The sequence below is a fragment of the Ailuropoda melanoleuca genome, chromosome 6 (genome assembly GCF_002007445.2).
Source record: "Ailuropoda melanoleuca isolate Jingjing chromosome 6, ASM200744v2, whole genome shotgun sequence".
Taxonomy (NCBI): Eukaryota; Metazoa; Chordata; class Mammalia; order Carnivora; family Ursidae; genus Ailuropoda; species Ailuropoda melanoleuca.
Genome location: NC_048223.1, coordinates 60,331,940 through 60,352,595, shown reverse-complemented (window position 1 = coordinate 60,352,595; position 20,656 = coordinate 60,331,940). Strand labels below are relative to the sequence as shown.

The window sequence follows — 20,656 nt, the reverse complement described above, 5'->3', positions numbered from 1 at the left end:
GTCATGATGATGCTCCAGTTCCGAAAAAGCCTCTCTACCCTCTGACCTTCGGGTGCCTCTGCCAGTGTGAGGTTATTTTAACACGGCATTCTTACTCAGATCCCCCAGAGGGGAACATCCGGACGTCCGGTTCCAGTTGTGGCTGTGACACTGTGCCTTCGGACCGGCCCACGCACCGCAGGCACCCTGCCTTCCTTTGGTGTGAGATCCTGCACCACAACGACTAATCTTCATATAAGCTGAGGGGAAGAAATGATGCAGAAATTACTGAGAGGGTAAAATAATATGACATTAAATGCCCGATATTGGAAAACACAAATTTTATGCGCAACTGCTGTTTTGGATTACCCATGCCTCCTCGGGCTTCAGCCAGCATGGAAAATCCTTTAAGAGTGCTACTCTGTTTACTTCCTCTGAAGTCCATTTTCAACCCCCTCGAGCTGGGCGGAATCTCTCCTGTGACGTTCCCGGAACGGATGCTGCTTTAAGTTTCAATCACTGAACTCAGCTCGTTGCTTTATTCATCACGGGTTTATGTGCCTGTTTTCTGTCGCCACACCTGGTGTTCTCCAGGCTAAGGGCAGCATCTGACTCATGTCTGCAGCCAGTGCCCAACACACAACTGGGCACATGCTAGGCGTTTAAGAAACACGAGATGGATATAAGACTGAGAGTCCGGCACTCCCCTGAAGGGAAGCCTGCTCTTTGGTACCATGTATTAATTCTGTCAGATCCATGTCTCGCCATTTTTCTTCTCTCTGCAAATCTCTTATCAACATCAGAGGAAAAGAGAGAGAGAAATTAATAAAAACACACAGAACGATGACCTGCCAATGACAAGTGAAGCCATTGTTCATTTAGTGATGGTGAGTTTATTTGGTTCCAGCCCTAAGCAATTGACAATGATTGTCTCCTGCTTAACTCAGGAACCCCGCTTGAGATTTTATTTAAATGACCACCATGCATAGTGTTAACAGAAAATGCTGTAAATAAACAAATATAAATATGCAGATAAAAATCCGTAAGACCACATGAAGTTGATGTCGTCTTATTAGGAGTGAACCAACATGAATATGAGCCTCAGAGAATTATTAATCATTTTCTCATACAGCCTGCTATGAAATCACCCTGGCCTATACCCTTTACACACACACATATATATTACACAGTGGTAATTTATTTTAGGCAGATATGTTAGCAGCATGCTTCCCTACAATTTACATACAATCAGGTTTCCATTTGTTAACGCCTGTTCTTTGCAATTGTCCATGCTCTTTGCAACTCTGACTTTTTACAGAAGTCCTTGGCCTCGCCTTAATTTACTCTCTCTGTGAACACCAACTTCATTTTGTTGGTGGCTAAAATTTCACATGCATTTATTCAATGTGCATTTTCTGAGCCCCTGTGTTATTTAAAATGGAAGTCATGGGTTCCATAACAATGGGCTCTGGGATGGTCCCTCACTGGCTGTGTGACTTTGGTCCTTGCTGCCCCTCTGTGTCATCTAGGTAAAATGAGGATACTCATAGAGCTGCTTCATGGGCACCAGCATTGTTGAACATTGACAACAAGGTGTTTAGAACAGTACTTGACGCACAGGAAGGGCTCAATGAAATGTCATTGATAGCATTACCTTGGTACCATGTTTTCTGCATAGTGAATTTCCAGCGTGACAAGTTCACTCTGGTATCAGCAGGGACTCATGGCTGGTGTTTCCCTCTTGCCCGCCAGTGTAAAAGTTGATTTGTATAGCGCTTCGTATCATGGATTCCACCATCTTTCAAGCTCCTAGACAATACTAGTCCATCCCCCATATCAAGACAAACAAGTTGCAAGTCCATTTTTCTGGGCTGTTGACTTCCCTGGGTCTTTGTTAGCTCCGTGTTAGCTACTCCATCCCCATGCATGGTTTAATGACTCAAATAAACAGGAATTCTTTCTTTCACTCCAATAGAAGAATAATGCTTTAGGTGATTGAAAATTGCTCAGAATTCTGCAATTTCTTCTGTCTTTCACATCTTCCTATTGGAGGATTTTACTAATGAGAGTTAATTGTGTTGAAATTGATCCTTGAATAATGATCTTTGAAAGCCGATGACTTATTTTTGTAAAGGAGGCCAAGCCTTATGTTGCTAGAATTACTATGTTACTGGAAAGCTCCAAGAAAATGGCCAATGTTAGACAAAATTTGTGATTAATGCTAGACTGATGGGGTCCCTTTGGCTTCCATTGTCCAATCTGAGATGGTGTTGTACTGATCTCATGATGCTGTCCTTATTGATGGAGGGTGGTGGGGCTGAAGCTCTTCATGGACACTGCTTCCTTCACTCTGATAGCAAGTCTGCCTGGGTGTTGCTCATTTCCTGTGCTATTATCATGACAAGTATTGCTGTCCTTTTATGATGCAAGCAGGGGATATAATGCACTAGAATCTAGTTAGACCTGTTGTCCACGTAACATTCTTTTACCTTCCTTGTTTACGCTGAAAAAGATATTGCTGGGTAAATTGATAGTGTTTTTTCACAGACTCATATGGGCATTTGTGGATTATCAGTTCCAATGAAGATTCATGGAAAATGTTGCCCTGTGCTCCAGGGAGACATCAATGTTATAGTGTGGCCCTGCAGCTCTCTCTGTGTCCCTTGAAACTATGTCTCTTTTTAGATTTAAATAGTGCCTCGTATAGTGCCTGGCATGAAGTGGGACCTGGGTTAAATTCCTGTAACACTGATTTGTGTTTGTACCACGCGCTCTGCTAAATGTTTTCACAGATTTACTGCATTTAATTATCAATCAGTTTTTGCTTAATTGGATTCATGAAATTAGTTATATGAATTCCATTCTGATAATATTGCCTGACTCTGGGTATCAGATTCCCTTAGCAAATGGAGAGGAGGGGAAGTGTTTCTGCATTTCCCCGGTTAGGAGGTCTGCTGACTGATTACTATTGGCTTCCTTTGGTATCATCCTTGGTTCTTGGAAGCATTCCTCAACACCACTACCGTTCTTTTGGTGCCCACTCTAAGATCATGTTAGGAAAGGAAGGAAGCAGAGGGACCATGAGAAGGGAAGAAAAGATGAGCTCTATTCTCACTGCATCTTGGGCGTTTCTTTTTCCTTTAGAGAGGGGGGAGGGGCAGAGGGAGACAGAGAATCTTAAGCAGGCTCCGTGCCCAGTGTGGAGCTTGACACAGGGCTTGATCGCCTAATCCTGAGATCACGACCAGAGCTGAAATCAGGAGTCGGACACTCAACCAACTGAGCCACTCAGGCACCCCAGCTTGGGCACATTATTTAGGAAGATAAAAACTTAAACTCCCTGTCTACAGTCCTGGCCTGTCTGGAAGGTTGTGAGTCAAGCTAGTTCATATGCGTGCAAGGCATTTTAGGCTGCCTGGCTGGAGATGGTGGAAAACCACGGGAAACTGCCTGGGTGCCCCTGTATGGGGCCAGCATGTCACTTCCTGGAGCCTCGGATGCTTAGATGAGCCAAGTATGTAGTGATTTCTGAACAAAATCATTAATATGGAATATATCTGGACTACTTTTAAACATAAGGGTATGGCCTTCTTGTCCTCAAGGGAGGAGCTGTGCATTTTTGTCCTTTGGATGAAAGATGCCATCAATAGAATAGTAGTGACATATGATCACCACGGGCTTCTTTAGTTACTCTTACTCTCTGAGGGATCTCATCTAGTCTCATCATTCCACCCGCCGGTGTCTTCAAACTGTCCATCTGCGTGCCAGACCTTTTCTTGACTCACATATCCAACTTTGTCCTTGACATCCCCACTGGATGGCTTATAAACTCAGTTATCAGATCCAAACTTGGACTCTTTTTAAGCTTCTCAACTGCTTGTATTGTTTCCATTTTATGGAGGTATAATTGATAAATAAACCTGTAAGGTATTTAAAGTATACAACGTGATGATTTGATACATGTGTGTGTTGTGAAACAAGCACCTCCCTGTGCATCTGGTTAATTAACACATCCAGCACCACATATATTTGCCTCTTTTTTTTTTTTTTTTGGTGAGAACATTTAAGTTCTATTCTCTTAGCAAATTCCAGTCTAAGATTGAACTCTTGCTTATCATCCCAAACTGGTTTCACTTGCATTCTTCCCATCTCTGTTGATGGCAACTCTATTTTCCAGTGGCTCTGGGCAAAAACCTTGTAGTCATTCTTGATGGGTCTCTTTTTCACACACCTGAATACAATCCATCAGGAACTCCTGCTCTGTCTATCTTTAAAATATGTCTAAGATCTGCCTCTTATCACCCACTTCTGTGACACCGTGGTCTCAGTCCCCATGACCTCATCTTTGGATTTTTCCCCTCTAACCTTCCTGTTTCTCTCTACTGTTGTGTCTTCCTAGAGTCTATTCTCAATGTAGCAGCTAGGAGCCAATTTGTCACCTTTTCTCCTCCAGTGTTTTCCCATTTCTCTCAGAGCACTCAAAATCCTGACATGGCTTTCCAGTAACTACAGCTATATAACAGATCATTCCCAGACCCAATGACTTACAGCCCTTTATTGTGTGCACGCATTCTGTGAGTCAGGCATTTAGACCCAGAGCAGCAGAGATGGCTTGTCTCTGTTTCGTGATGTCTGGGTCCCTCAGGCTCTATGGCTCAAATTAGCTGAAAGCTTGCTCATTCACATATCTGGCTGTTGGCTGAGAGATTCATCTGGGCCTTCAGCCAGAACACCTTTGCATGGCTTCTCCATGTGGCTGAGGCTTCCTTACAACATGGTGGCTGGGTTCCCAGTAGAAAGAGCCAGGCAGAGGCTGGACCCTAGCCTCAGAGGTTAAAGAGCATCCATCCTTCCTGTCATTCCCTATTGGTTGTAATGTCATAGCCTTTTCAGATTGAAGAGGAGGGAAATAGATTTCACTGTTTGATGGAGAATGGCCAAGTTCTGGAATATTGTGTGGGACCGGGAGTATTACTGTGGCTGTGTTTTGGAAATACAGTTTGCCACAGTGGCCTGCATGATTGGAGCTGGGCTATTTCTCTGCCTTCATCTCTTTCCCCAGAGGACATCTGCTCCAGATGTTGCTGGAGTGGCCAGGTGTGCTCCTGCCCTAGGACCTCTAGACTGGTTGGTCCTTCCACCTGCTCTGCTCTTCCTAGGACAGCTGCTCATGTGCTCCCCTCACCCTCTTCATGCTTTTACTCAAATGTCACCTTCCCAATGACGCCTGACCACTGTGCAGCCCCATTCTGATCCCCTTTTCTTGCTTTGTAGTACTTACAACCTTCTAGTACTCTGGAACTGTTACGCTTATTCTTTATTACCTGTCCCTACCAGAATGAAGCATTACATAGGCAGGACTCTTTACTGGTTCTGTTCCCGGGTTTATCCCAAGGGCTTAGAATGGTGTGTGGCACATAAATATGAAACAGAGCGCTTCCAGTTGGGACATTCTGAATTTGCAGTCCTTGCTCCAGACGAACCAGGAAACAGGTCTCGCCTTCACGGAGCCATATCCCCACACCTTACTCCCCATGCTAGCGCAGTACCCAACACACAGCGGGTGCTGAAAATAAATAATTTATTTAGAGAAAAAAAACTCAGCACAACTTATCTTGTAAATGAGGCTGGCATAATCAATAAGACTAAGAGACCAACCTAAAGCATTGCTTTCACTGGGTACATTTCTTTTTTTTTTTTAAATCTATTATGAACTGATAAACCAGAACTTTTGTTTTAATTGCTGTATAAATATTTGGTTTCTTTACGAGGAATTTCAAGGTCCTTTTCCGGTTCTAAATATACACCCCTGTCCCTTACCCTAACATGCACATAGTGACAAAATAGGGTCCTGAGAGCCCCCTAGGCAGAGGCTCAGGGCACAGAGTCAGGCAGCATAGCTTCTGCTCTCCACATGCCCCAACTTTAGAGTGTCAATGAGTGAATTACCTTTGAGAATGCAGGTCGGAATAAAAACACTAATAAACTCCAGGAGAGCGATAATAATAGTCATGATAGAAATGGCGACATCACTCATTACAGCTACCATCTGATGGGGACTTCTCTGCTGCCACCTGCTCTTCTGGGCACTCATATTCCCATCTCCAACAGTGATCACCTTGAGAGGACGGCACGTTCTTTCTCCAGAGGAGGAAACGGAGGCTACCAGGGCTTGCCTAGAATGCACCAAATCTCTCTCTCTAACCTAAAAATGTTTATTTATATAGTAAAACAGCATGAGTCCCCACTTTTATTTCCTCTATTTAAAAAAAAGTGACAATGTCAAATCAACATTTTAATTTTTTAAAAAGATTTTATTTATTTATTCATGAGAGACGGAGAGAGACACAAAGAGAAAGACAGAGAGAGAGGCAGAGGCAGAGGGAGAAGCAGGTCCCCCTTGGATCCCAGGATCACTACCTAAGCCACCCAGGCGCCCAACATGTTGATTTTTTTAGCCTATTAAGAGGACAGGAAAAAAATCAACATTTTCTTCGCTTACAAAAGATCAGATCTCTTTTTATGAGTAAAGTGCCTCTTTGATCCTGGGGGGCACACCAATCATCTAGTCCTCCAACATTTGGTGATTACGAGGCTCTGAGTTTATCTCTAGAGGCTGCTGACCTCCCAGCTTTGGAAGCCGAGACATTGATGTCAACTCAACCGAGGCAGGTCCTGTCCGGATCACGTTTCCACGTGTGTCTCAGTGAAGGGGTCTGCAGTACCCGCCTCCTCCTGGTGAGCTTCTTGTGGTTCATCCGCAGAATGGGAGTCGTTTCCCATTCTGATCTGTTTTTTCATTCTCTTCCACCGAGTTCTTGGCTGCCAGGTGGGAAAGGTGAGAGGCACAGAGCGCAGTGACGTCCATGTCCGACATCCAATGAACTGCCTTTGAAAGCACAGCGCAAGGATGGTTCTGGCTCCAGCAGAGGCTCTGGAGGCCTCAGGGCGTCCCCAGCACCTCACTCCTGGCAGCCACCCTGGCGGATTTGCGTGCTTTCCCAACCTAGGATGTGATCCTTACTGTCGGCCTGACTGCGGTTTTGGTTTGGGGCTTTCAGTTGAGTGCTTCTGGGTTTTGTTCAATCTTTGAGGACAATTGCTGCAACTTTGGGTTTTTGTTTTGCAGAAATGAGTGTGAAGGAGAACGCTCTGAAGTACATGGCACTGCTTGAGGATAAGCTGCGTAGGTAAGGACAAGAATTTCTTTGTTGCAGACTCCATGGTGCACACGGGTTCTTAACTGTAACAGAATCTAGTGAAAGCAGAGAGAGGCTAGCCAATTCCTGTAATAAGTGAACAGAGAAAAACACACAAAAAGGAGTCCTTTGAATTCTGTAACGGGATTCAAGCAGGTGCCATATAAACATCCCCCAGTCCTTTTCTCCTTTTTATAAAAGGTAAATAGGTGAAGATGTTCTCAAGTGTCTGGGGGAGACCACAAGTTAGTTTCCATGTTCCATAAGATGAGTCTTCTTTGCCATGTTAAATTCCAAACTCATGCCTTTCTCTGTTTTTTTCTTTTTAATGTCTGAAGTGGGTCTTATGGATTTTGACCCAGCTTATACATGGTTTGGAACAATATAAAAAAATGCGCATCTTAGGTTCTGTTTTGAATCTGGAATCAAAACCAGCGTGAAAATTTGCGGTTGCCTTTTTTTTTTTTTAACCCAATTAGTAATTCAGATTTGAGAAACATTACGGATGTTGCAGCATGTCAATATGTTTTTCATTTTTGTGGATGTGTGCTCATGAAAATAAATCCCAGCCACCAGGATCTGTTCCTAATTAAGGAAACAAGTATGAGAATGTAATGTGTACTTTCTTCCCTGGGAGTCATTTAGCTTTAGCAAAATGGACTATTTTGCTACTCTTTTGGAATTGTTAAATAACTCTTTAAATAGGCTATGCCTTAAACCTTTGTCGGCTCAGATAATGCCATTGGCTAAAATGCTTGTCTTTTAAGAGATACCGAGAGGAGCTGCTTTTCTGAGTTCTGCTCTGTGAGGCAGGGAAGGTACGATGGGATTTGTTCTAAAGCTTGCAAATCAAGTTCTTCCAACCATTGACTGCTATTTTCTTGCCTCCCGCGCCCTAGATATGGGAAGGAACCATGACAAAGGTGGTCAGTAGAGAGCATGGGTAACGAGGGCAAGCAGGTGTGAGCATCCTCGAAGGAAATGTCTCCCATCCTTAGAAAGTCGAATACTCATCTGGGTCACATGCTCTGCTCCAAGTCCATGCTCTCCTTCTCCCGTGTGTGCTCGGGCAGGTTTCAGCATGTCCTTGTTGCCCTTTTCCAGCTAACATTTTTAGCCACGAACACTGCCCACACCATACGTTCCACTGGGTTCCTGGTCGGCAGGTGGATATTGAAGGAGCTCGGGCATTGGTGGAGAGACGCCCACGGAGGATGCGGCTCCACAGCTTATCCCACTGCCTAACCTCCAGTGAGCAATCACCGGCAGCCTCTTCAGCGGGAAAGCTGAAGGAGGGATACCAGCTCCTGGAGTCAGGGCGTGGATTTTATTAAACAGCAGAGATAAAGCCCGTACCGAGTGAGCAGTCAGCACACCTTCGTTCCTTTCTCTTCTTGCTGCTTCTGCTCTTTGCTCTCCTCTTCAACAGAGCTGAGTGGACAGTCACGCCCAGCACTCATCCTTTTCCCTCCACACCAGCTCCTCCTGCTGTGTATCCAGCCCAGAGGACAGCCCATCACCCGCCTGGACGGGCCCTTGCCCCTGGCTCCCTCTGTGGCACCTTCGCTCCCTCCCCGGGCCCTCACTTCCTGCTCCAGGTCACTGAGTCCTGCCAAGCTGGCCTCTTGTGTGTCCTCAAGTCCTCCCACCTTCCCCTGCTCGTGTGGGTCAGTCTTCTCTCGCTGAACGACCGTAATAGCAGCTTTTTATGTTTTTCTGTCTTGTGTCTCCCTTCCCACTGCACTTTCCAGGTGGTCTTGAATGATCATCTTAAAATACAAATTTGGTCATCCCCATCATACTAAGGATAAAGCCCAAACATCTTACGGTGGCTTCTCACACTCTTCCATGTGGCCTCTGGGTGTTCTTGAGCGTTATCCATCATCACCCTGCCACCGTCCTACCCGCTTGTCCCGATTCTCTCATGTTTCCCAATACCACTGTGTGTTTTCTCCTGTGGAGAAACTAATTGAGACAGGGAAATGGTCAAGGCATGTTATACAGGGAGGTATTCGGTTGAATCATGTGAAATTACCGATATTAACTCACGTCGACCTGGGAAGACGGCAAGTTCCTATGGCTCAACCCAGTAGTTAGGGGTTTGGGGTCATCTTCAGGAGGGTCAGATGCCCTGGCCTGAGGCTGGCCAGTGTCCCCCCCATGGCACACTTGCTCTCACCATTCCCCTTGCATGAGCCCCAGTGACCACTCTCAGCTCTGCCTCCAGTGGCCCTACATCTGTCTATGTCGTTTCATTCTTCGTGCTTTAGGTGTCTCCTCTTTGAAGCCTTCCATGACACCCCAAGACTGAGAAATGTGCTTGTCCTGAATTCTTTTCACTTTCAAAATGCTGAATGAAAGATACTGCCGATCACATCTGTCTTGTTCAGCATGTATCCTCTGTGATTTGATGGTGTCAAAGAGTGTAAAGGTATCCAACAAAGAGTTGGTAAGTTAGTGGTTGAGTGAATGCAACTAATCTATAAACCCCCTCCCAGTCCAATCTTCCTTCACCTTCTGCCTCCCTCCCTGTCCCTCCAGCCATGTAGCTGCATGACTTGCATACATTCGTCACTTAGGGTCTGTCAACAGCCTCAGATGATGGGAGTGGCAGCTGACCCATCCTGCAGACTACTTCCTGAGGGCCCTTTCCTTTGCTGTTTGAAGCTGTAAAAGATCTGATGCAGACGTGTTTGCACTGGTGTGGTAGAAACACTGGCACAGGAGGGAAGCCAGTGGGCGGTAAGCAGAGTTGCAGACAGAGGCTACGTGAGCCGTAAAGTGTGTGCAGGGAGTTTTACTGCTGCCTTAGAAGGAGTTCAGACTGGATGCTGTGGGAAGTGTGGGGATGGGCAGGCTCCCCCTCCTGCGACAGAGCCGTTTGCATGATCCCATCACAGTCCTAGTTCTTTCCATGAGAACCAACATCTTAAACACAAAACCAGTTTTTCGCACCTGCAACTGTTTGCATCATAGTGGCTGCCCAATTAATACTGGCAGGATATTGGCCAAAGCAAGGCGATAGATGCCGGTGGAAGTCTTTGTTCCTTATTCCCACCATCTGTAGTCTTTCTTGGTCTTCCAGATTTCGAAAGGAAGTGGCTGAGAACTGAAAAGAATGCTCCTTTTCCCCTTTGAATGTACGGAGGACACAATTTATGATTAGTGCTACAGTGAGATTTGGATCTGGCCAGTCATGATTTGGGAGACAAATCTAAATGACAGCAATATCTTTGTTATTACCTCAGCACACACTGAGACAGATTGGTAGGCTCAACATCCCGCTCTCCGTCAAGAAAGTTAAGTGAATGAGGAAGTTAGGAAGTATCTGATTCTGTCAGCAGTTTGCAGGGATACCTGCACGGGACAAAACAAAGCAGGGTATGAAGGAGGGTACATATTGCATGGAGCACTGGGTGTTATATGCCAACAATGAATCATGGAACACTACATCAAAAACTAAGGATGTACTGTATGGTGACTAACATGACATAATAAACAAAACAAAGCAAAAACAAAGCAGGCAAATATTAAATGGGGGCTTTTAGTCTATATGTAAACAAAGATTTGCCTTTTAACAGTCTGAGTTCTATAAAAAAAGAAGAAAAGAAATTCCCTTCTGAATTTGAATGCTTATAAAAAGTCACAACGTTTTTTTCAAAGCTTGTTTTTTGATCATGGTTTTATTTGCTATCAGACTATATGTTAAAGCTGCAAAATAGTCAAGGTACTTAAATCAATTATGTTATTTTACATACTCAGGGTATCTATTCAGTTAAGTGTAATTGTCAATAGGTAAATAGTAAAATCATGTATTTGTAAATTACACCCATAAACTCTATTTCATATAACATACATGAGAATAAATATAGACATATATATATAAATATGTACATATTTAAATATGTACATATATCATACACATACACATATATAAACACACAAACTTGAAATTGAAAAATAAACATATTTCATAGTCATTCTATTTATTTTGAAAATTCTCTTTTAGCAGCAATGCATTGACTGGAAGTCTATGAATCAGAAGGAGGTCACATTCTCTCCTTTAATATCTGACCTTCCTATCAGGGAGTGACTTAGGCACTGGGGAGAATATGGCTTACCATTTCTCTCTGTCAGGGAAAGGCAGAGACACCAGCATGCCTCTGGCAAATATACCTTGTTCCCAGAAGAGAATGAACTGATAAAAAAGTAATAAGTTAGATATATGAGTTATAAGTTAGATACATGTATGTCCCTGTTTCCCCTTCTACAGAGGAGAGATGCTACTTGGGGATTTTTCCTTGCTCACCTGTTTCACAGATGTTCCTCCTTCCCTTCTCTTCGCTGGACAGGCAGGAGGATGGCTGCCCACAGAATCACACGGACCCAGTGCCTTGCTGTTTTCCTCTCTGTTCCCACGGCTGCTGGCTCCGATGCGGGAGCCCTCACTCCCTAGCCCCTGGGTGCATATTCATCCTCATGGCTCAGCGCAATATGCCTTCTCCATAAAGCCTTTATGGACTTCAGCTTCCTTCTTGGCAGCCACAGTGGGAGCCACTTACGACAATTTGTTGCAATGATTTCTGTCTGATTCTATTAGACTGTGAGGGCCTGGAGAATGGGTTCCACGCCTTACATGTTTTGTATTCCAAGCAGCTGGCCTGCTGTTTGGCATGTGGTAAACATTCAGTAAAATTATATTTAGGGCAAGAATGAGTGGCTAAATAGCAATTGTATCTTGATACTTTATTTTCAACTATTAGATTCAAAAAGTTAAGGCAAGCTAAGGAGATATAATGCCCCAGAAATCCATTTGTCTTGCCATCACATCTTAATGGTGTATGTTAGAATAGAACAACAACAACAACAACAACAAATCTTCTCTTCAAGAGCTTTCCTCACTTATTCTTACTCCCTCAGATTTATTGCCTCCAGAGGTTAAGAGTTAAGGGTGATATTTTGGGCTGGCTGATTTTCTCTTATGGCCAAACCTTGCTGTAATTTCCTTTGTCTCTGTTTTTACATAGTCTCTGTTAGCTGTCTTTCCCAAACACTCGAAGGAAATATTCAAAAGTTGTAGAGACAGGTTACATTTTTTATTGACCATGTGTCCTACCTCTAAGCGTTGTGTGGGAGAAATTCATTATTGTGCAATGGCAGCCCCGTGTCCCCGACTAGTGTACACCAAGCCCTCTACCCTATGGCTGAGGAGTAGTGTTTCCATTTAACTTGTGGAATCTCTCGTATGCGTGACTAATGGGAAGCCGTCTCTTTCTTCTAGCCTTTTGTGATTCTATTGCTACTTTTTTTATTCTGCAGTTGAATACGAAAACTTTGTCAGTACGGTTCACTGGATTATAGGTTACTGCTGTTTCCTTGTGCTCGTCTTTGTTTCTTAAGTGGATTTTTCCCCCTGGAATATGTATAATACTTTTGTAATCAGAAAACAGAAAAATCATTAAAATTTGTTTTGAATATAGAAATCGTTAGATACTTCTTAAAGGCCCTTCTTAGCTTTAGAAAGGACTATCAAACATACGTCAGTTTCACCTGAACTTTACTTTGAAATTTAGAGACTGATATTTTTCACAAGGTGATTTGCTTCTTTTTAAAAAAAATTAGTGATTAGTTTCTATTTATCTTGAAATTTCCATATGGACAACTTGAGGGGAAGCGGTGGCTGGGTGAACTCGCTCTGCTAATGAACAGCCAGAGGTGACCAGCCGGGGTGAGCAGAGAGGGAAAAGCCCTTGGTGGCTTCCTACCCGGACCCCCGACTACCTCTCAGCTTGTGTGGGATGGCTTTGGTTTCACGACAGAAGTCAGTAGAAACTAAGCATCAGACAGCTAACTGGAGTTTGCAGTACCCATCTGGCAAAATTGTATTGACCTTCTGTGTAAGGCAGCCTGTGGAAGACACTCTCAGGCGTGCCTCAGAGACCAAGGTCTGTTCCCTCACCCCCGGCTCCCAGAGCCTGTAGGTCATGGCCAAGAGCAAGAGTTGATGACCGACTGCCCACGATCCAATGAGGATGGGAGTCCCATCTGAAGATGGGACTCCTGTTTCTACTTGCTGCACACATGAGCGTCCACCTGGGGGTGGGAAGAACATTCTAGAATCCGATTTTATGTTTTCACTTGACCCATTTAAATTTTATCTTTGAAAGTGGTCTTGTTCTTGAAATGTTTTATATGTATGTAGTGCTACGTATACAGAAGTTTTGAAACAAATACCACAGTGCCTGCTCATGATTGCATTACTGGTGAGTTCACACATCATTAAAAGTATCAGAGACAGTTCAAACGTAATATTCCTTTACTTATTTTCTAGTGCTGAATGGGAGATCACATTTAGCATATGCCCACCCCGCCCCTCCACCAAGGAAAAAGGGAGTTAATCCTACAAGAAGAGTTGTCAGCACTCAGGCTTCATAAAGACGGTGAAAGCAGGGCATGGAGACTGAAGGGGCCGGGTTAGAGCGTGCAGAGGAGCCGGAATCTAAGATGTGGCAGCAGCTCCTGGGGTCCTCAGGCAAGAATTCATGAGCCTGATTCAGGTGCCTGGCCCCGGGCGGCATAATAGCTAAAAGCCGAAGAGGCTGCTTATCCTAGGAGCGTATGCCAAACCCGACCGAGCGATGCTAGCTTTCACGGCCGGTGTGGAGGCTGTGCGCCCCGAACAATGAATGGAATTCTTTGAGATCCCACATAGAATGCCGTTTATGCCAAATTATGCAAGGTAATTTTGAAGTTCCTGTGCACCTGGAACAATCCATTTTCAACCCATATTGAACTTATTTCAAAAGCTGTTGAGGGAAACGAGTGTAAGAAATGGCAGCCAGGAGATAAGCAACCGGCTGCCATGGGAACCCCTCCCCTTCTTGGTACAAAGAAAAGCAAAACAGACCCCACGTGGACACCGCTATTTTTTTTTTCATATTTTCTTGTTCCGTTGCTGACATACGCCTTCCTCCTCCCTTTCTTAATGGGCACACGTCAGAGAGGTCTCCCCAGACCTCACTTCTTCACAGCGAGCTCAGCGCCTTTCTCGCCGCTTCTGCACAGCCTTGACCCCTTTCTGCTTTGCATCTGCCATCTCAGAAAGACAACTGTCAGCTTCTTCCTTTCCCCTTCCTGATTTGGCGTGACCCTCCTGCATCCACCTGCATGGCTCGCTGGGGGCTGTTTGTAATCAGCTCTGCCTCTCTCTTTAGCAGGAGACTTTCCACCCCAGCCTGACGAACAGGCTTTCTGCTGAGCTGAACCGTGTCTGTGCTTCCAGATTCTATGGAAGTAGATGTGGCCCACGGTGATTTCTCCCTCTTCTGGCTCCTCTCTTGTCTTCTGGCTTCCTCGAGCTTGCTCTTTGATTGCACTACCTTGGGACAGGAGTTTTCCTTTTAACTGTCTGTGTCCCGCCTTCTCGCCTCAATGGCCCACTCAGGAAACACTTAGGACTTCACCCATTGGTTGACACATTTGTAGCAAGCCCACATTTCCCTCCTAAAACCAGACACATTGATCCTACACATCTATACAGCGGACCCTTGAACAATGTGGGTTTAAACTGTGTGGGTCCACTTACATGTGGGTGTTTTTTTTTTTTTTAAATAAATCCAGTAGAGTACTGTAAATGTATTTCTCTCCCTCTCTCTCTCTCTTTTTTAGAATTTTTATTTATTTGTTTGAGAGAGAGAGAGAGAGCAAGAGCACGAGCAGGGGGGGGTGAGAGGGAGAGGGAGAAGTAGACTCCCCGCTGATCAGGGAGTCCGACGCAGGGCTCGATCCCAGGACCCCAGGATCATGACCTGAGCGGAAGGCAGATGCTTAACGGACTGAGCCACCCAGGAGTCCCTCCTTATGATTTTCTTAGTGACATTTCCCCCCTCTAGCTTAACACACACACACACACACACACACACACACACACACACACACACATTTTTCTTTTTAAGTTAGTCCATGCCCAGTGTGGAGTCCAACATGGGCTTGAACTCACGACCCTGAGAAAGAGTTCAATGCTTAACCGACTGAGCCACCTTAAAGGGAGTTTTTTTTAGAATATACTGGAAAGTCCTCATGAACACCTTTATAGCAAATGCAAAAGCACTCTTCATGTGGCTGTTACCAACCACTTCTGGAAAAAAAAACAGGGGATACTGACTATATTGTAAGAATATTATATCAAATACACATAACATACAAAATATGTGTTTGACTGCTTTTGTTATCAGAAAGGCTTTCAGGCAACAGGGGGCTATCAGTAGTTATGTTTTGGGGGAGTCAGAAGTTCTACGTAGATTTTCAACTGTGCATTTTTCAAGGGTTGACTGTATGCGAAAACTTTTAAAAAAATAATTCATTATTGCATTCACCCACTCTTGAATTTTGGAGTAATTTGACCATATTGTCTCACTTTCCAAGAGAAGCAATAATTTTTAAACCTTATTTCATCTTATACCAGAAAAACTTTAAGTATACTTAATCACTCTTAAATGCATAAAGACAGACACATACAGAAAAAAATAACACACAAAATATAACAAGATGGCATGAATTTGAAAAGAGTAGGCAAAAAAAGAAGGAAAAACAAGGACAGGGAAACTATTGGTGAAATTTATATGGGATTAGAGCCCGCACTGTCCTAGTTTACTATTCTAGAAACTGAACTGAGGATGACTGATGTGTCTATAAAACTAAGTAACATTTTTACAAGTATATGGAAATGGTGTAGTTTATGATAAACCTTGTGGGTCTACATTTGCCTTACAAGTCACTACAGTACTTTCCAGTTTCCAAGAACTCTAGTAATGTATTTTTGCTCAGAAATAACTTTTTCCCCTGAAATGTTCAGTTATGATGAAGTTTCCAGAACACTCAGATCAATTGAAAAAGACCGACGCACAGTTCTTTAGAAAGAGGGAGCAGAGCTCTTGCCTCTAGAAACCCAAGTCCTCTGATTAGGTGTCTTTTCTTCAGGGGTAGAAGAAACGCTACCGCCACCTGAGTCCCATGTGGCCTCTACACCCGGTCCACAGAGTGGGACCAGAACCCACTCTTCCCTCCTAGGTACACTGACCAGCAGCATCCAGAAGCAGGAATTAATACAAAGAATCTCCCTTCCCCCAGAGACCATAAAAACAATCCTTAAACCTCTCTCGATAGTTATATAGAAAACCTGAGACATTTCAATTTTTAAAAATTAAAAAAATATTTTAATTCCAGTATAGTCAAGAGTGTAATACTAGTTTCAGGTGTACGTGATCCAGCAACTTGCCTACATCACCCAGTGCTCGTCACGCCAAGTGCACGCCTTAATCCCCATCACCTGTTTCACCCATCCCCCCCCCACCTCCCCTCTGGGAAACATCCGTTGATTCTCTATGGTTAAGTCTGTTTGTTAATTTGTTTCTCTCTCTTTTATTTTTTTCCCTTTGCTTGTTTGTTTTGTTTCTTAAATTCCACAGATGGGTGAAATCATATGGTATTTGTTTTTCTCTGACTATTTCACTTGGCATAATACCCTATAGTTCCATCCATGGCAAGATGGTATTCTTTTGGATGGCTGAGTAATATTCCATTATTTATATAGACCACATCTTTGTCCACTCACTTTGCTTCCATATCATGTCCACTATAAATACTGTTGCTATAAACATAGAGATACATGTATGCCTTTGAATCGGTGTTTTTGTATTCTTTGGGTAAATACCAAGTGGTGTGATTGCTGGATGGTAGGGTGATGCAGGCTCTGCAATCAGATTATCTAGTTTTGAGTGCACTTACTTTTGAGCTGTGGGCTGCCACTTGGTCAATAAATATCTTCAAGTTCCAATTTTCTGTTATTAAAATGGACCAATAGTAGAGTAATATAAAGAATTTTTCTTATACACAATAAGGGCTTAATAAATGCTAGTTATTATTGCCTTAGTAGCAGTTGTGACACTATAAAAATTATAAAACCAAAAAATCTACATAAAACAGGGGTGCCTGGGTGGCACAGTGGTTAAGCATCTGCCTTTGGCTCAGGGCGTGATCCTGGCGTTATGGGATCGAGCCCCACATCAGGCTCCTCCGCTATGAGCCTGCTTCTTCCTCTCCCACTCCCCCTGCTTATGTTCCCTCTCTCGCTGGCTGTCTCTCTCTCTGTCAAATAAATAAATAAAATCTTTAAAAAAAATCTACATAAAACAACCTTATTTTAGGGGCGCCTGGGTGGCTCACTCAGTTAAGCATCGGACTCGTGATTTTAGCTCAGGTCATGATCTCAGGGTCATGCGATGGAGCCCTGCATCAGGCTCGACGCTGGTCAGGGAGCCTGCTTGATATTCACTCCCTCTCCACCTCCCCCTGCCCCCTCCTACTCATGCTCTCTCTGTCTCTAAGCAAACAAACAAAAACAACCTTTTTAAGCCAGAAGAGAGTCCCTTATCTTCTGGTAAAATTATGGGGAACAGGGAGATGTGCGGTTGTAGTTAATAGCCTTCACTAAGAGTTGGCCAACCCTTGTTCATTTCCCAAACACAGCTTTTTCTGCCGCCTACACTCTAGCCAGCTGTTAGCACCTCCCAGAGAGGGCGGGGAGGGAAAGAAATGAGGTAATTGAGTTCTTGTTAATGGCTGTGACAAAGGTTTAGAGCCTCCCATGGTTTCTGTGACCAACTGGCTAGGATCCTGGAGCAAACTTCTGTCTTTAGAATGAGTCTGGCTGGTTGTGGAGTTTTTGAGACGTGGAAAGGCCTGAGCTCCCAGGCTCCAGAGCTCAGGCTGGGAAGAATTTACTATCTCTTCTGTGATTCGTGGAGCTACAAGGCACCTCATCTTGGCCCTTTGTGGAGCTCAGGCTGCGATCACCTCAGGGATAGCATTTTTTGAGGAAAGTTACTCCAATATACTTACCTCTCTCCATCTGACATTTTCCTTTGAGCAAGCAAAACTGTTGCACTAGAGATGGGGGTGGCAGAAGGGAAGAAGAGAAAGGATGAACAGAAGCCCTCTGGGCCTGTCTAGTGAGGGGCTCCGAAGAGCAGGGAGATCGTCTCAGTACGGAATCTGGGGAGCAGAGTGACGTGGTCCACAGAGAAGACAGATTTTTGATGGTCAGGTCGGAACTGAAAGAACACAGGAACACCTGTGAGGAGGGCATAGACACCTACCTATAGGCACCATCTTTGTCACTGATGCATCAAGGCTTAATTGGACATGGTGCTGTTTCTAAAAGTAGCCTGAAAAAACAAACAAACCAAAGGACGACCGTGATTTTGACTAATAGAATAGAGAATAGATAGGAGATTGATTATAATTGCAAACAGAACACCCTGCCTGAGGATTTTCCTGTGGTTTGTGCAGCTCAACCCAAAGTTTCTCTGCGTTCAACCTGTGATAGGATCACTGTGTCCACTGAGATCAATTAAGAAATCAGCCAGTTTTCAAGGAGGCTCAAGGCTTGGCCAGATGCCCAGTGATTCCTGTTTCTTTACTCTGTTTTGTTTAGGTGGCTGAGAGACATCAGTTGTGATCACTAGGGCAGATGGAACAGAGGTGATGTCCACTGTGCTCCATGAGCCGATGTTGCCATTGGCCCCCCCAGATAGGCCAGTGTGCTTTATAGCATGTGCCTTTCAAGGTTGCCTGTCACATTTTTTAAAAGGCGATTATAATTAATCAATAGGGAATGTCCAAGCTAAGGGGATTTTTGTGAACTCAAGAGGAACCATTATAGCTTGAGTGTTTTTGATGCCTTTTGGCAGGGAGATGAGAAATCTTAAAGAAAAATTAATTGCTGTATCAATGGAAACCCCAGTAGGTGGATATCCAGCTTGTCATTAATTAAAACGAGAAGACTTTTAAGGATTCAGGGAAGCGTTGTCAAGATTGTACGATAGTTTAATTTGCTAACATGGTATGAACCTGTTAGCTTCAGCCACATGATTAATACAAGCGAACTCCTCATGGAATTTTTCCGACGCTCACTTCCAGTGCGCAGTCATTTTTAAGACTCCGCTCACAGTCCTTATGTCACGTAAAGTGAGAGGCAGCTCTGTAGCAGCCCTGGCAAATGTAGGTGAGACAAAAGATGACACACAACATTTTCTGTGACTCATTTTGCTCCTTTTTCCTCCCCACCCGGCCACCCCCCCAGCTAGCCTGAGTCATGCGACAGCTGTGTGAGCGTGAGCTAGAAAGCAGGGAGCCCTCGACACTTTCTCTGCTGACTGCGTCCCATTATCTCTGCGAGCTCACACCAGGATGGGCTCGAAATCCCTTATCACAACCGCCTCAGGCGGAAAGCAGGGTGGTTGTTTTTTTTTCCCTCTGTTGCTGCTGATGTAAAGATGACATTTCTTGAGCTGGGAGAATTTTATGTGATGGTATTGTGTGCCAAGCCTCAAAAGACAATCCTGTAGCTCCCATTCATCACAAAAACAGGGTCTTTTAGTTGGGCTTCTTTAAAAAGAAAATAAACCCCCTGAAGAAATCGGGACATTTTTTAGTGGCCTAAGGAGGAGAAGAGAATCAGCAGGATGATGACTTGTGACAACGACACAAAGCAATTTGATTGAGTGCTTTCCTCTATTATTTTAGAAATGGGAAAATAAGCAAACGTCCTGGCTAGTTAGATGCATTTCCCTGGTGCAGGTGGGTCAGGGCGGTACCCCTCCCTGTTCTGTACGTGAACTCGAGCCTGTCTCTTTTAGTTGATGCTCTGTCTCTAGAACGTTCTTGATTTGTTGCCATTCGGGGGAGCTTACTTTTGTTTCGATAATGGCGTTTGTCCACTCTGGTAGTTACAGGATGGAAATTGCTCTGGAGTGTTGCTTTGGTGCCAGGGGCTCCTTCGTGTGGTTTATCAGAGCCCGAAGGGGGAACGTGTTTCTGTAAGTTTGCCTTGCCCTCCTGCTTGCAGGAGGGGCAGGGCTTCACCTGGAGTATGCTTTATCTGATTCTGGAAGTGTCTATGAGTGCTTTGCCCTGGAAGGGTAACCACACAGCTTCAGAATGAATTTGGTCCCATCTTTGTTTTCCAGGTTGTCAGCATTTAGCCCCTTCTAGAGCAGCCATGACAGTGGGAGCTGGGCTTCGTCTCAGGTTACTTTAGTCTATCTAGGAGGAAGGAGTCTTCCCTAAGATTCAGTGGGACAGTATCCACAGAGAGATTCACACCCTGAAGGATGGTCTCGTGAGAGCAAATTGGCCAGTCATTTGGCTTCAGTCTCTGTGCCTCCCTGTCCAACTTTGAGTCCTGATAACATTCATAGGACCTCACGACATGAGAATTTGCGAGGGGGATAAAGAAAATGCTGACTGATGTACCAGCCAGTTGCTGTCACAATCAGTGCTGAGGTCTCAGCACCACCCGAGCCCAAGAGTAAGAGAAGACTAGAATGGCTATAAGGTTAGGGAAAAGCAGACAAGCTGCTCCAGGGACTAGTGGCCATATGCCGCTTAGAGGGCACGTGGGCCCTAGTTCCAATGTG

General features: G+C 44.4%; 1 protein-coding gene and 1 long non-coding RNA gene across 4 annotated transcripts in view; one reads left to right on the top strand and one right to left on the bottom strand.

The window, feature by feature from the left end:
- DISC1 (DISC1 scaffold protein) overlaps positions 1 to 20,656 on the top strand; it is a 370,724-nt gene that overhangs the window by 292,048 nt on the left and 58,020 nt on the right. For 2 of the 3 annotated variants that reach the window (XM_011222163.3, XM_034662513.1), the window contains exon 10: positions 7,109 to 7,169. In XM_011222163.3, the coding sequence (XP_011220465.2) occupies positions 7,109 to 7,169 (61 nt within the window). Of the gene's footprint in view, positions 1 to 7,108; positions 7,170 to 9,448; positions 10,822 to 20,656 lie in introns of those variants that run through there. The other variant, XM_034662514.1, reaches the window with a different exon arrangement.
- LOC117802675 lies at positions 10,421 to 11,593 on the bottom strand. Its single transcript, XR_004626121.1, has 3 exons — positions 11,488 to 11,593; positions 11,300 to 11,376; positions 10,421 to 10,535 (listed from the first exon to the last, which is right to left on the bottom strand). It is a non-coding gene; the product is annotated as an uncharacterized LOC117802675 (long non-coding RNA).